This window comes from Leptonychotes weddellii, chromosome 4 (genome assembly GCF_054177405.1).
Source record: "Leptonychotes weddellii isolate Sample4059 chromosome 4, ASM5417740v2, whole genome shotgun sequence".
In the NCBI taxonomy this organism is placed as follows: domain Eukaryota; kingdom Metazoa; phylum Chordata; class Mammalia; order Carnivora; family Phocidae; genus Leptonychotes; species Leptonychotes weddellii.
In genome coordinates, this window is record NC_138372.1 from 8402728 (window position 1) to 8419444 (window position 16717).

Below are 16717 nucleotides of genomic sequence, written 5' to 3' on the forward strand. Positions count from 1 at the left end.
ACTAGATATTAAGCAAATGTATCAGAACTTGGTGTTTGCACATGAAGGTTGTCCTCACTGTCACCTGGGGATACTTTGTTCCAACATCTTGTTCCAGCTCTCCTGCCATCACTGCCCAAGGGAGAGTTGAATCCCTTCTTTGGAGTGGTCTTTTGAGCCGACAGTAAGTTCTTCAGGATATCTGTGTTTGTGGTAAATCTTTGTTTTGAGGACTAAATTTTTTAGGAAGAAATCAGCTAGAACCAGAATAGGTGATCAGGTTGAATAATACCATTTTTGTTCTTCTACCCTTCCTAAAAAGGTAAAGGACTGATGTTCTCTATCGGTTTTATCTGTATATGGGCTCAGGAGCTAACTCAGATGTTAGCCTCTAAGAATTGCCAAAATATTGGAAGAAATTTTTGCACATGAGTTTCTGTTTTGTTAAATAAGCCAAATAACAGCACATAGTTTGTGGCATTTTAATGAAAGACTTTTCCTGTATTTGTTTTTGAGGATTTGATTTTAAGCGGCAGTGTGTACACGGCTCGCTCTTTCTTCAAGGTATAATACACTTTTTGCCTCCTGGTTATTCTGAAAAACCTTATGGGATTCAGCAGTCAATTCACATTCATATGCTTTAAAAAGAAAACTTTGAAAAACTAACTCTTTACCACATTACTTGGGAAAGCCTGCTTATCACCTTTTTGTCCCTTTGATGAGTCACTTCCCTCCTGTGTAGAGAAGGCCTTCCTAAGGACCATAAAGGGAACTTCTTTTGGTTTTTTGGCTTTAGGCAGTAATATCTTGATGATCTGATTTCCTTAAATCCTAGAAAAACTTTTATCTTGTTACATGCCAGTGATTGTTCTGTAGAATTCCATAAGGGCTGCTTGGAGTGTGTCGCTTGGTGAAGTCTTTGTGATCAGATAAACCTATCTGTGGAGCTCACATCTCCACAGGCACAGTCAAGCTCAGTTGGTCTAGATGAAGTGAAGAATTACTTTCTTCACCAAAAATCACTTTGCATTTACATTTTCCCTTTAATGTATTTGCATGTGTGAGGTTTGTGTGGTGTGCATTCCAGTGGTTAAAGAACAGGAGATAATCCTGAAATCAAAGCTCACAGAGGGGTTATTTGCCTTTGAGTTCCCCGACTCCAGTGTGTTTGGGATTGTTTTACACAAATTCATGTCTTAATGAGTGTAGGCTTGGATTTTTTACATATGCTTTTCCTTTCATTCTTCTCAACCACAACTCGAGCTTAAACCATAATTTCTAAGTCAGCCTTTCAAAAGCTTTGAGTTAATCTCCTCAAGCCATTGATTTATTTAAACCAACTACAGAGAGGATGTAGAGATGAATCAAGTCAAAGAGCAACAACTACTCTCTAGAGTTTAAATAAACTAAGCAAGGGGGAAGGTTTTTAATGTCGAAATAGTTAAATAAGAGCATTTACCTAGCAATTTGCCTTCCAAAAAAAAAAAAATGTGGAAAGTAAGAACTGTTTTCTGGTGTGTTTTTTTTTTTTCACCATTACTTGTAAATCACTGTACTCAAGATAACTGGGAAGGAGAACAGTGTTACCATCTCCTTTTCAAATGCTGAGATGAGTAAACACATAGGGCAATATGGGCAGGAAACCTGTTCTTCCTCTCCCCTCCAACATCCCTGTGAAGGCGGGTCGATGGTGGTGAAGCCCTGCAGATAGGTAGCGCGGAGGCTTGGGTCGAGTTTAAAAGTCAGTTATGGAATCATTCGGGTGAAGAAGATTTCCCCTGTTAGCAATGAACTGACGGTACTAAGTATGTAAGAAAAGCGTGTAGTGTTTTCAGTAGAATTACAGAATTTATGTTACTCCGTATTTGCCCTTAATTTTTATGCCCTTGAACAGAAACATAATAGGAATGGCCAGCCTCCTATGTTTTCCATTTGCACAGTTACTTAAAGAGATAAGAAATGTAAGCCCAAAGGAGTGACTTCTAGGAAGTGCAGACACGCAACCATGGCTTCATTCCATTGGAACCATATTGCGGTAGATACATTCTCTTAGAATAATAAGCCCCTCCCCTTCAGCAGAGCAACAACACATATGATAGGGCCAAGAGGTCTGCTTTCACTGTGTTTGACCTAGACTAAACCACCAACAGTTAGCATCTTAAGCCAACAGATAATATATTCCTGCAAGATTCCTGTAGTTTTCAACAAGTGTTGAATTATAAGTAACATCTCTGCAAATAATTACATGTGACAGGAAATGTCATGACCCTGTTACCCTTTTGTTTATGGGATTTGGGGGGCTTGGGAAGTGCCAAGTGTCACAGAGTCTTTGAAGAGCCCAGGAACTAGGATAGGACTTTCAGGAGAGTAAAGATGCAGTCACCCCCCATTCCTGCCTTCTAGTTTTACTTTATTTCTTCCCAGGAATCTGTGCCTTCAGCATCCCCAACGGATACCCCCAAACACAGTATGAGGAAAATGACGAGCACGGAGGACCCGAAGGGGATGCGTTCCGAGGGGCTGTTCATGATGCCTCCTGCTGGGATGAGCCTAGGCGGCCTGAGGAGTGAGTCTGTGCTGAGTACCTCGACCAAGCAGCAAGGGCAACAAGCCGCGCCCTCCGCCAGCCAGGTTTCCAGTAGTCCAGGTAAAAAAGGAGAAAGGAGCTGCATGAGTGGGGAGTTCATGAGACTGTGGCAGCTGCCTCAGGGGGATGCATCAGAGTGGTAGCGGGTCTTTAGTGATAATCGGATTTTGATATTGCTTTAGAAAGCTTAAGAATCTTAGGATGTAGATTTTAGCAGTGAGTGACTTCTAAAATACAGTTAAATTAGCAAGACACAGTGTGAATAAAGGGATTTAGATGGTCTCTTAGGACTTTCTCCTTTAGGTCAAGGTAGTTGCCACAAGATGGTGATAGTACAACTAGAATGATTCCTGCATCCTTAGACACATCTTTGCAAGTCACTGTCAAGACACTGTTTTCTACTTAATTATTATTCTATTTAATTCTAAAAAAACAAAGAACTCTTAAAAGATATTAGTGTGAATTAGGTAACAACAGAGATACTGTAAGTAACAATTTTGCAAAGACAGGAGCCATCCAGTTATTGGTGTTCTTCTCTAGAATTTAAGAATTAGTCATTCCAGATGAGAGCCTGATTTTGGCCTTTTGGGTTTTTTTTTAAATTAAATTAAATTGAATTCAATTTTTTGTTTTAATTCTTGTATGTTAACATAGAGTGTTATATTAGTTTCAGGTGTACAATACAGTGATTCAACACTTCTTATCACCCTGTGCTCATCATGACAGGTGCTCTCCTTCATCCCCATCACCCATTTCACCCATCCCCCTACCACCTCCCTTCTGATAACCATCAGTTCTCTATAGTTAAGAGTCTGGTTCTTGGCTTGTCTCTCTCTCTCTCCCTCCCCACCCCCTTTTTTCTTTGCTTGTTTGTTTTGTTTCTTAAATTCCACATAGGAATGAGATCATATGGTATTTGTCTTTCTCTGATTGACTTATTTCACTTAGCATAATACTCTAGCTCCATCCATGTTGTTGTAAATGGCAGGATTTCGTTCTTTTTTATGGCTGAGTAATGTTCTATTGTGTGTGTGTGTGTGTGTGTGTGTATCACCTCTTTTTTTTTTTTAAGATTTTATTTATTTTTGTATGCATGAGAGAGAGACAGAGAGAGAGAGACAGAGAGAATGCACAAGCAGGGGGAGTGGCAGAGGGAAGGGAGAAACAGATTCCCCACTGAGCAGGGAGCCCGACACGGGGCTCGATCCTAGGACCCTGGGTTCATGACCTGAGCTGAAAGCAGACGCTTAACCGACTGAGCCACCCAGGAGCCCTATATACCACCTCTTTATCCATTCATCACTTGATGGATACTTGGACTGCTATCATAATTTGGCTATTGCAAATACTGCTATAAACATTAGGCGCATGTATCCCTTTGAATTAGTGTTTTTGTATTTGGGAGTAAATACCCAGTAGCGTGATTACTGGATCATGGAGTAGTTCTATTTTTAATTTTTTGAGGAACCTCCATACTGGTTCCTGAGTGGCTGCACCAGTTCGCATTCCCACCGGCAGTGCAAGAGGGTTCCCCTTTCTCCGAATCCTCGTCAACACCTGTTGTTTCCTGTGTTGTTGATTTTAACCATTCTGACATGCATGAGGTGATAGTTCATTGTAGTTTTGATTTACATTTCCCTGATGATGAGTGATGTTAGCATCTTTTCATGTGTCTGTTGGCCATCTGGATATCTTCTTTGGGGAAGTGTCTGTTGATGTCTTCTGCCCATCCTTAAATTGGATTATTTGGGTTTTGTTGAGTTGTATAAGTTTTTATACTAACCCTTTATCAGATATGTCATTTGCAATATATTCTCCCATTCAGTAGGTTGCCTTTTAGTTTTGTTCTTTCCTTTGCTGTGCAGAAGCTTTTTATTTTGATGTAGTCTGGCCTTTTTGTTTTGTTTTTAAATTTATTTTTATTTTTTAATCTTTTTTTATTTAATTTATTTAAGCAGGCTCTGTGCCCAGTGCGGAACCCAACTTGGGGCTTGATCTTATGACCCTGAGATCATGACCTGAGCTGAAATCAAGAGTCGGACGCTTAACCGACTGAGCCACCCAGGCGCCCCTATTTTTATTTTTTAATTTAAGTTACCTCTACACCCATCATGGGGCTTGAACTCAGGACCCCAAGATCAAGAGTTGCATGCTCCTCCCACTGAGCCAACCAGGCGCCCCTGGCCTTTTGGTTTTTAAATGTATTCTGGGTAGATGATGGATAGGATAAATTAGAGAGGGAAACAGAATGTGATTCACCACAAAAATCTGTCCAGTGCGATAAGGCTTTGAGAGATGTGGGACACTCACTGAGAAGGCTGTTGCCTGTCTTTTGTTCTATGCAAGGAATAATGGTACTAGGTACTACTCCCTGTAGTCCCTTGTGGTCCTGGAGGTGACAGGAAAGTGGCTTTTGGTTGGATTGATGATTAAATGAGATTATCCTAATCATCATCACAGTGCTGGTTGTTGAACACTTACTGTGTGCCAGATATCATGGCATGTTGTTCCATAAATCATTGCATTTGACCCCGTAGCACTCCTATAGAGTTTTATTTTTATTCTCATTTTACACACGAAGAGACAAGACTTAGATGAAGTAGCTTAACTTGCCCTGGGCTGTGCAGATAGTAAGTGGCAGAGTTGGACTATGAACTTACGCAGTTTGACCTCAGAGTCCGAATCCTTAACCTAAGTGACACTGTCTACCAGTCTCTATACATAATGTGCATGGAGCGTGGAGGGGGTGCGTACACAGTGCCACCTGACACTTGTTACCTTATGCCATTGCTGTGAGGACAGTGATGAGTAGGAGGAAGGCCAGCCTTCTGCATAGGCGGATGCCTATGAGAAATGATTTGGGATGTTGTAGAGATCGATGGAAAGATCTCTCTCCAAAAGTATTTCTCTTTCCAGTTTGCTGTTTGTTTCTGGAATTTCTTTGTTTGTGATTAAGATGGGATTAAAGCAGTGGTTTTCAAACTGCTCTGTGTATCCTTAGGGTTCCATGATGACCCTAGGGAATCTCTGAAACCCTTTACCGCCTCCCCCACCCCCTTCTACCAGATCAGTTCCACTTTTGTCTCTTCCACGTATTTATCAAAATAGTAAAAAATAAAGAACTGCTGTATTTATTTATTTATTTATTTTGTGTGTGTATGTGTTTTAATGTGCATTTATTTGATGACTAATGAGGTTGGATATATTTTCATATACATACTGGGATGATTTTCTTTTTGTAGTAAATTGCCTATCACATTCCTTGCCAATTTTCCTACTCACGTATTCTTTTCTTACAGATTTTCAAATCTTTATAAAGTGGGGCTGTTTCCCTAATATCTGTCAAATATATTGCAATTTTTTTCCAGTTTCTCCTTTGCCCTTTTTGTTCATGATGTCTTGTAGAACTCTTTAATTTCCATATAGCTAGATCCATTGTTACTTTATTTTGTGTGTTCCGCTTCTGATAACACACTCAGGAACACCTTCCCCATGTTTTATCATCCCATGGGACAAATACCCCTAATTATTTTTTAAAATAACTCAGAATTCGGGCGCCTGGGTGGCTCAGTCGGTTAAGCGACTGCCTTCGGCTCAGGTCATGATCCTGGAGTCCCGGGATCGGGTCCCGCATCGGGCTCCCTGCTCAGCGGGGATTCTGCTTCTCCCTCTGATCCTCCCCCGTCTCGTGCTCTCTCTCTCTGTCTCATTCTCTCTCTCAAATAAATAAATAAAATCTTTTAAAAAATAAAAAAAAAAAAAAAATAAAATAACTCAGAATTATTTTGTTAAGTTCCCCCCCCCCCCACATACCTCAAAATTCCCTTTTCGGATTTTGATTGGGATTATATTAAATAAATAGATTAATTTGGTGGAGAATTTATAAATTTACAATTTTATATTAGACTATAAGCTTCATGAGGGTAAAGGTATTTGTATGTTCTGTTCACTGCTGTATCCTAGAATAATGTCCTGGACTTAGAAAAGTAACTGGTGCAGAGTAGGTGTTTTAAAAATATTTGCACAAATGACTTTTCAGTCTGAAGAACTGACATGTGTAGTACGGGCTGAATGCTGATGTTATAATTTGACTCTGCCCCTCTGCGTAGGGGATGAGAGAGGTGCCAAGCAGGCCCCTAAATGTGGACACAGTGAGATGTCCTAGGAAAGATGAAATGGGGCAGGAGGAAAGAACAGAGAGGACCCAGCTGAGATCAAGAGGGGAGGGTGATGCTGTTCAGATAGCGAAGGGCTTGGCAATTTTGGGGAGACAAAGGCCAGTGAGCCTGAGGCTTCAGGAGCAGGGGGCAGAATGGCTTGAGATGAAGTTGGAAAAGTAGGCAGTGGGCTTATGCAGGGTTTTATAAGGATTTAGGGGGAGTTTTACAGAAACAACTTTGGATTAAGCATAATCATTAAAGTGTAGGAGGAAGAGAATGTTATGGCTCATTTATTTTTTTAAGGATTACTCAGGTATTTTGCGGGCAGAATGGTTTTGTGAGGGCCAGAGGGAATGGCGTAGGTATATGGGAGGGGAGTTTCTGGGGGGCCAGGCAGAATGATGGTGGTTTGGATGAGATCGCTGGTACGGAAATGATTACATATTTGTTTGAGAAAAGAATTTCGTTGCTGGAAAACTTTGTAAGCCTCTGGGTTGCGTCCTCTCTACATGAGAGCCCTGTAGGATATCCTTGGGAGGGATGGCTGTCCAATCATGTCAGTCATAAATCCTTCAGGCTCAGCTCGTGTCTCAGGACAGCAGCATGTGCGTGACACGGAGGGGGAGCAGACGGGAAGTGTCTAGCGCAGGGAGCGTGACATAGGGAGGCCGTGGTGCCAGAGTGGAGACTTTTGGACACTCAGGTTTTTGAAGTGGACAGTTCTGAACATTTTCCAAAGACAGGATGAACTTTGTTTAGCTTTTTAGTTTTGTTCAGAGCGGGTCCTTTCTGGGTCTTACTTTCTTCATTCTCTCTCTTTCCGTGGGTCCATGTAGAAGACCACGTCTGCCTGCTGGACTGCATTGTCGTGGACCTACAAGACATGGACATCTTTGCTGCTGAGAGACACCCACGAGAGTATTCTAAGGCCTCAGACGACAGCAGTGGAGATCTGGTATTCCCTTCCTATTTTGTGCGGCAGACGGGAGGGAGTCTCCTCACTGAGCCTTGTCGGCTGAAATTGCAGGTGGAAAGGAATTTGGACAAGTGAGTGGTTTACATCTGGATAATAGTCTATCATAGGTAGAATCTTAATCACTTGGAAATCAGTGCTGTGAAGGTAAGTCTGGGAGAGAATAGGTGGTTTTCACTTATTTCTTCTATGTAGCAAATGTTTATTGAGTCCCAGCTGGGTACTAGATGTGAGGGCTACTGTGATGGGAAGGAAAACCTGTCTTTATGGAGCTTACGTTGTGTTGATATAGGGCTATAAGAAGGCAAATTAGAAGGTGATTCTAATTTAGAGTTTGACTCAGTGTTATAAACTGTGTTAAGGGATTGCCCCTGGGGCCTTGGAAACAAAGACGAAGGGGCATGAATGTAGCATGGCTTTTGGTGGACGTAGGGAGGTGGTGATGGCAGGGAGAGTATTTTGGAAGAGGTGACATTTGGATTATATGTTCCAAGCACAATAGATTCTGGACCTGGTGTTGCTACTTACCCTGGAGCTCCATTTAATCAGAAAAACTGTTGAGATGCAGTTCTGCCCATTTTGCTCCATTAAGCAATCTGAAAGTACTCCATAAAGGCTAATGAGCTGACTCTAATTTACCTTTTCATTGGCCTCAAACACAGGGTGCTCATTTCTGCAGATTAGAGCATTGCTTCAGTTGTCATTACTTCCATGGGATCGTCCGGGAAACGTCTTGAATATAAATGTTCCCAGACCCGACCTGAGACCAGCAGAACCTGAGTCTCAGGGCCGAGCCTCAGTACACGTGAGCAAGGTCCCCTGGTGGTGCTCATGCTGGCCTGGTCCACGCGCACGGCTGGGAGCTGCTGCACCCGGGGCACGATTGCCCCTCTGTTTGGGGCATTCATTTTGGAGAAAGCAGCAACGCTTGCATTTCAACTACAGGCAAAGACGGGGCGTGGCTGTCAAGTAATGGAAGATGTTCTTGTTTGCCGCATTTTGACAAGCAGGCTCGTTACTTGTGGGGAGTGTGATTTTAATCCGTCTTTGGCCACTCCCTTCGTGGTTCTTGGGTTTGGGCGAGCCATTTAATGCCATTTTTTGTTTCTCTCTGGATTAACGGCACCATGTAGCTGCTCTCTCTGGGATTTTTGCATTTCATTCTTACTTGTTACTTGAGTGCTCCCTGGCTGGCTCTCAGTTACGCTTGGCATGGGCTCTCTCTGGTTTTACTGGCCTAGCAGTCTTAGGAGGAGCTTCATTATTTAGAAATAGAACACTTTGTTTTCTTTTCAAGTAATGCTTTCCCCCCAAAAAATGTGCTTTGTTACTCTGATTATGTAAATTTGACCCTCTTCGCTTCCATCAGTGTTTATGTGCAGGTGATTATACTGTTTGCCCCAATAAGGTGGTGGTAACTCAGTATGAGATACCCTCTCAGCTGCTTGCACCACAGGAACAGGAAGCTGAGAGGGCGCCGGGTAGTCCTTTCCAGCTTTTTGTGTGGCTTGCATCACTGTTCTTTCTTTACTTGATCATGTATAGGTTTTTCTCTGCAAAGTAATTTTTTACATTCCTCTACTTTCAAACCCCGTCCTCTACTTTACATACGCAGACCATGCTGTCTGCAGGATCCATGGTGCCCACTTCTCCCCGGGAGGGTCGGGGAAAAGCTCTTCAGTGTGGGGACGAGGTATACTAACCCCTGACCCGGGCATCTCAACCCTACTCCTGCCCATCTCAGCAGAGACAAGTAATGGATTCAGACTTTATCCTGAAGTCCCATTTAGGTTTGGTATGAAACTCTGGTGTTCACCTTTAGTTATCATGAAATCTGAAGAGTTAAATGAAGAGACTGCCATTTCTTTATTGCCTCCCCAACTATAATCTTTAAGCTCTTCCTGGATCTCATGAGATTTTTCCTTATTAATAGTTACTTAGCTAACTCAGATTTGGGGACTTTATAAATGCCTATTTTAAGAGAAAAGGGGCTTTTTGTAGCTGAAGCAGGACACTCAGTTGTGCTCATGTGCTTCCTTTGGAGCCACATGAAATTTTTATTATTGGAATTTGGAAATGAACTGATGGATAATGTAGGCGGGTACCTTTTAGCTCTTTCTTACGTTTGGGTGTGAGCTTTGTCAGTGTTAAGTTGCTGATTTGTTTGCTAAAGTGACCTTTTTTCCTTTCCTCAGAGAAATAAGTCATACTGTGCCAGACATATCTATCCATGGCAACCTCTCCTCAGTCCACTGCTCCCTGGATTTGTACAAATACAAGCTGATCCGCGGTTTATTGGAGAACAACCTCGGAGAGCCCATAGAGGAATTTATGCGGCCTTACGATTTACAAGACCCAAGAATTCACGTGAGTGAGACCTCGTGCTGTCCCGTAACCCTTAACTCTTGCAGTCCTAGCTGATGGCCACCTCGTGCGTGGATCCCTCCAGCTCACCTGCAGAGAGAAATGGAACAAGCAGATTATTGTCTTGACATATTAACCCCCTTTTCAGATTGGCATTTTCCTCTTGCAGACTGTTCTCAGTGGAGAAGTGTACACATGCATGTGCTTCCTCATCGATATGGTGAATGTAAGTCTGGAGCTGAAAGATCCAAAAGGAAAAGAAAGTACTGGGTCCTTAGCCAGGTACGACTCTCATGGTACTGGTTTATGCCTCGTGACCGGCCTGGTGTAACAGTGTTGCAAACAGTACACGTTTCACTTCAGGGGAATTCGCTTTGGCCTAGAGCAGAGGTTGCAGAACGGAGGTTCGCTTCCGCGACTGGAGGTGGTCTGCACAGTGCTTTTTGGTTGGTCTACGTGGTGCTTGTTCAAAGTTTAAATTCACTGCTTTATCAGTAAAGACAGGTTATTAGGGCGTTTCAGTGACCTCCACACCTGGTGCTGAAACCGATGCGTTTGAAAGAGCTGCGGAAATTATGCATAACTTTCCCAAGAATCTACTGGCGTTGGGTTTTTTTGTTTGTTTTTTTTGTTTTTTTTTTATGGCGGCACGGTTTAAAAAAAATTGTATTGTTGACACACAACGTTATGTTAGTTTCACGTGTACTACGTTGTGATTCAGCTTCTCTGTACGTTTTGCTGTGCTCACCACGGGTGCAGCCAACCATCTGTCACCGTAAGACATTACTACAGTACCGTGACTGTGTCCCTTGTGTTGTACTCTTGATGCCCGTGACTTACTCATTCCATAGCTGGAAGCCTGTACCTCCTGCCCCTCTTCGCCCATTCCCGTCCCCACCCCACTGAACTCCAGAACCACAGTCGTGGAAAGCTCCTGATGCTGCTAATGGTATCTGTAGAGTACCCCTTCAGCCTTGTGCGGTATCTGTACGCGTGCTGGGAGAGACGGAAGGGCCACCGCAGTTGTACGGTAGTTGCCTGGGGTGGGGTAAGGTGTAAGGCTTCAGTGGAAAAAGTTGTATCATAATACATTCCTAATGTAATCTTGCTGCCGTGCTGTGTCACCGACAGCTTAAAAAATAATAATAAATAAAAACTGCCGGGGTGGGGGCAAAAGGAGGTGACAGACAGGCAGACACAGCAGTGATTGAGAAAAATGAAGACGTTTTTCTCCTGATGCTGTGTGTCCCTGGTGGCCCTCAGGCTGTTCTGTGGCCATGGTCACTGTGGCTGACAGGGCAGCCAGCGTCTCGATGTGCCAGTGAGAAAGACGAGAGTCCCGGAGTGGTCTTGAATGGCACTTAAAGGTGTCGCACACCTCACGGAGTTAGAGCACGGTCCCACAGAGTGCAGAGGGGTCCGAAGTACAGGCTGGGGGTTGTCTGAGTAGGGGAGACCCAGTGCTAATCGGGGAGCGGCCCTGCTCACTGCCTCCCCGGCCAACATTTAAAAACTGGGGGACTTGACATCAAAAGTTTGGATTTCCGCCTCTTTTAAGAGTCAGAGCTCTTGAAAGCTTTGACAATACTGGGCCCATGTGTTCACTGAGGAGCAACTTGGGCTGCCTTTAGATAGGGCGTGTTTTGCCTGGTGACTCACTTTGTGTATCACTTGCACGGTCTGGGTGGACCAAGAATTTGTGATTACTGGTGTGGAACCTTGAAGACCGCATTGTGTTTTCACACCTGATAACCTTTTCATTTTGATCTCTTGACAATCATGTGAGGTTTGGCAGATATGACTTCTTTTTCTAGATGGAATTTTTAATCTAGTGTAAGATCATATGGCTGGAAAAGTGGTTCAGTATTTGAAAATAGGACTTCAAAGTCTAGAAATTTCCCTACTGAAACACTCCTTTCTTTCTCTTCTTTGTCTTTCCCTTGAGAATCCATCCTGGCCTATAACTAACTCAGTTGAATCAATGGTATAATGAAGCTTGTGTCCCAGATTGTCTTGTAAGCCAGCATTTTTTTTTTTTTTCCTGATGACTAGCTATGCCCTTAGTTTTTTACAAAATGAAATAATTCTGTACGGAATGTCATGATGGTACTGAATAAATTATGAATTGCACGTTGCAGCTTTCTCTGTTATTAAAAAAAAAAAGGCAGTATCAAATGCGCTTCCTCTTGGTGGATCAGTTGCATTATTTCTCTATATGAAGAGTATTATTTGTTCTGGTCGCTTCCAGGAAGCTATAGTTGTTAAATAAAAATTTGGCAGACTCTGGAGAGAGAACCCTGCAGGCAGGCTAGGAGTTGACAGATGAAGGTCTAAAGGGACCCTTCACATCCCTCCGGGATTGTTACACATATATAGCCTTCTCAGACTTGAGATGAGAAAGGAGAATGCTAATGCACCCAGAGCATAGTAGATAACGTTATTCCTCATGGAGTTCCTGTGGACAAGATCATCTTCCTGGAAATGAAAAGTAAGAGGGCACAGTGACACTAAGTCCTTCTTGAGGAGTCTGTTAACAAAATCAGTGAAAGTTACTCTCCTTCATAAAACTCAGGTGTACTTATGATTTTGTTCTGTTGTCTTGAACTTAGTTTTGTGAAATGGAAGAGTTTAGTATCTTGTCTGCTTTCTCCCTTTTAGATTCGACTTCAAGAAATGTAAACTGCTCTATGAAAGCTTTTCCAACCAAACCAAGTCCATTAACTTGGTTTCCCATTCCATGATGGCTTTTGACACCCGCTATGCCGGGCAGAAGGCCAGTCCTGGCATGACAAACGTATTCAGCTGTATTTTTCAGCCTTCCAGGAACAGCAGCACTACCCAAGGATCCATTCAGATGGAGCTGCATTACAGGTAATGGATCCAGACCCTGACTCTGCATTTCTTTATCAAGAAACTTCCTTTTGTGGCCGGTGGGCCAAGGCTCTGTCAGCTGTAGAATATCACAGGACTGAGGAGTCACTGAAAAGATAAATAGAAAATGGCTCACCAGTGCCACTCACAGCGTGTTAACTTAGTATTCCTACCACATTGCAGTTGCATTTATTGGCCAAAAGATGTCTCTGTTGCCTTAAAAAAAGTTTAGAATTAGACCAGAGTCTTAAAATCAACCTCCCTATAGACTGTTCTAATATGTAAAGTGAATTGAGGCAGGAAGAAATGACTCTTGTTTAAGGGGAAAGAAGACGTTTGGTCTGTAGAAATTATAGGAAGGAAGGTGGTTTTGACTTGCATTATAGATTTATCTACACACATCTTGCTAACCCACTTCTCCATTTAAAAGGGTGTTAGCCTCTTTGGACTAGATTATGTTTCTCTTCCTGGTATTATGCTAGGAAGTGGTGTGTGTGTAATGAGTGTATGTTTTGGAATCGTACAGATCTGGGCTCAAAACCTTGATCTGCCACCTTCTGGCTATGTGTCCTAGGACGAGTTCAGCTACTTTGACCCACAGTTTTCTTCTCTGTAAGATAGAAGAGGATGACTGTACCCACCTCACACGGTGGAGGCAGTAATTCTGTAAGTAAGTAATTCTGACCTGTTGCTTGGCACAGATGGTAGCTCTTATTATTATTACTGATGTAGCTGGTGTTATTTATGATACACTACTGTAAGGTTTTAGGGCTAAGTGAGGATAGGCCTGAAAACTGAGAAAAATTAGATTTGATCTAAAATCCTCCATCGCTTCTTGCCCTTTTGGCTAAGATCAAGTGTAGTATCTGTTCTTATCAGTTTAATATCTGATCTAAAATCCTCCAATGCAAATCCAGAAGGAGACCTTTGGAAGCAATGCCAGTTCTATTCTATTAGTGCTTAATGTTACCAGATATGCTGTAAATACAAACTAGTGAATAAGAAGGCTGGGAAAAACTTCATGGAAAAAAAAGATCAAGATTATTCTTGTATTCATATACTTGAATGTACTTGACATTTCAGTGTGCTGCACAGTGAATTCTCAGGGTTGAGATTTCTTTTAGGGAGAGGTTGTGGTCGCTCTCCATATGCATTTAGGAAGTCTAGCAAAGTAGACAGACCTTTTCCTGAACGTTTTGGATGTTCAGAAATGAGAGTGCTCATTGCCTCTTACTGAGCCCTTCCAGGAGCCAGGCATTCTCCCTACTTTTATACTTAAATCCTCCTGGCAAGTCTGCAAAGTGGGTGACTTCTGTCCAATTTTATAGCTGCAGCAATAGAAGCTAGGAGGGCATTGCGTACCTCTCCAAGGTCACACGGTGGATGAGTGAAGTGGTCAGGACTCGCACCAGGGCCTTTGATCTTAGCGCCCACGTCCCTTCAGACAGTCCTCAGGTGTGGCCACTGCGTGTCTCATGATCTGGCTGACTGCAGTCGGATGCTAGGCTGGCTGTGATTTGCGGTTCTTTTGTTTGAAGATGTTTATCTGAGCAGGAGGCTTCCAAATATTTGGTCCTTCTGCAGAAACAATTTCTTTTTGGGTTTGCTATATTATTATTGATCTAGCTTCCTAATCTATCAGCTAGTTGTCTCACCGATCACATTTTTAATATACAAGGAGCCTTGAAATATTACTCTGTTTATATATTGGAGGTGTGTAATTTCTTGGAGCCAAATGGTAAAGTCTTACCTTAGCTCTTGTGAACAGAAATACCATTGTGAGTGAGAGGGGGTTAACATGTTCTCTTGATTGGAACTTTTGAACGCTTTCTGTGTCTCAAGAAGAATTGCTCTTCTGTTGGGATTTTGTGTGTCAAATATAAATCACTTCACAGTGTTTAAAGGCTTGAAATATTTTCCAGAAAAGGGTATCAGACATACTTTGACTTTTCAGTTAGTGCATAACTCTGACGATCTATGTTCAAAATGGGGTGGAAAAATTTTACTGAGGGCAACATTTTTTCTCTAATATAAAAGAGTAAAGTGTTTCTGTGAAAAATGCTGTGTCTGTATGAGGGAGACATGCATCACTGTGCCCTTTCTCTAGAGGCAGTGAGCCAGGTTTAGGAGAAACAAGAGACTAGAGAAGCCAGACTTAAAAACATCTCAGAATCAGCTTTTGCTGAATAGGAACCCCTTTGGGGGGAGGTAACCAGGTACGGGTAGTAGCTGGAGCCCCAGAGTCACTTTTGGGCTCATAGAACAAAGTTCAACCCAGAAAACCATATAAAGGTGTCCTGAGCCCACTTTCCTTCTGTCCTACCCATTTCTGCCCACTCATATTCTAGTGGGGCCATACCAGGGTTTGAGACGAGGCTTGGGGTCCTCCTTGGGCTTTTACCTCAAATAGAGAATTTGGGGTAATAGGGCCTACAAAACCAGTATTGTCTCTCTCCTTCCGCCAACGCCACTTCCGGGGTGCTTGGGGTTATGCCCACATATAAATGTCATCTTATTTGTCCTCCTCAAGCTAAAGATCTGCGCTCTCTGGTCAGATCCAGCTGGAGAATTAGTACTAGTATGTACATTTGATGTTTGTAAAGAAGTGATCCCCCAAACATCAAAGAAAGGGTGCCTCACTGATCTTGAAATAGCCTATAGGGAAAGCATCTAACATTCACCAAACACACACCTGTTATCTTTTACAGTGTTCATATTTCTCATTTTGTAAGTGAGGAAATAGGCTCAGAGAAGGTAGGCGACTTATCCAAGGTAACACAACTTGTAAGTGACTGGATTTGAGCCTGTGATCTTTCTACTGCACCAGGATTTCTCAGCTTCGGCACTGTTGACATTTTAGGTTCGATACTTCCTTGCTGGGGGGCTGTCCTGTCCGTTGCGGGATGTTTAGTAGCATCCCTGGCCTCTGCCCACTAGATGCCCATAACAAACCATGCCCCCACCCCATGTTGTGACAAGCACAGATGTCTCCAGACACTGCCAGAAGTCTCCTGGGGGACAAAATCACTCCTGGTTGAGAACTGCTGGATGACACTATACTGCTTTCTTACAGCATAAAAATGTGATTAGCTTTTGAAAACGCACACTGAATATCTTATTAAACCAATGTTTAGAGTTTATTGATACCCAGAGTGGTCAATTTAAAAAATACTGGAAAAACACCTACCCATGCTGAGTAGTATACTTGCAAGTTAATAAAATACATTTCTCTTTTCCTGTTTTTGTTTTTTTTTTTTTAAATCTTTTTCCTTGCAGATCTACGAAGGATTCATCCTGTTTTACGGTAGTTCTCAACAATCTGCGCGTGTTCCTCATATTTGACTGGCTGCTGCTAGTCCATGATTTTCTTCACACTCCCAGCGATATTAAGAAACAGACTAATGTTACTCCTTCTCGCCACCGTAACTCTAGCAGTGAATCTGCTGTAGTCCCCAAAACTGTGAAAAGTGGAGTAGTTACCAAGCGGTCTTCTCTTCCTGTGTCTACTGAAAGGCACCTGGAGGTCAAGGTCAATGTAACAGGTGAGCATATGTAGGTGTGAGTCACTGATTCTCAGTATGCATGTTAGGCTCAATATGTATCTTCTAGGATGATTTGTCTATCACCTCTGTATTTTGATGTGAGCACTTACACATTTGCATACAGACCAAGAGACCAACAGGTGTCGAAATTCTTGACCTCCATTTTCTGGTGTAAACTGCTGGCTCACATTCAGGCTGCAGGGTTCTGGGCCCTCTGCTCGGCCTGTCCATGGCACATGCC

At 42.7% G+C, this 16717-nt stretch overlaps 1 protein-coding gene and 1 pseudogene across 1 annotated transcript in view; both read left to right on the forward strand.

Annotated features, from left to right (window-relative positions):
* The window catches only part of VPS13D (vacuolar protein sorting 13 homolog D), a 238051-nt gene that overhangs the window by 57424 nt on the left and 163910 nt on the right, over window positions 1–16717 (forward strand). Inside the window, exons 26-31 of the mRNA XM_081816824.1 lie at window positions 2404–2626; window positions 7563–7773; window positions 9895–10066; window positions 10233–10345; window positions 12722–12934; window positions 16211–16476. Of these exons, the coding sequence (XP_081672950.1) occupies window positions 2404–2626; window positions 7563–7773; window positions 9895–10066; window positions 10233–10345; window positions 12722–12934; window positions 16211–16476 (1198 nt within the window). The remainder of the gene's footprint in view (window positions 1–2403; window positions 2627–7562; window positions 7774–9894; window positions 10067–10232; window positions 10346–12721; window positions 12935–16210; window positions 16477–16717) is intronic.
* LOC115938515 (U2 spliceosomal RNA) lies at window positions 13762–13864 on the forward strand (annotated as a pseudogene).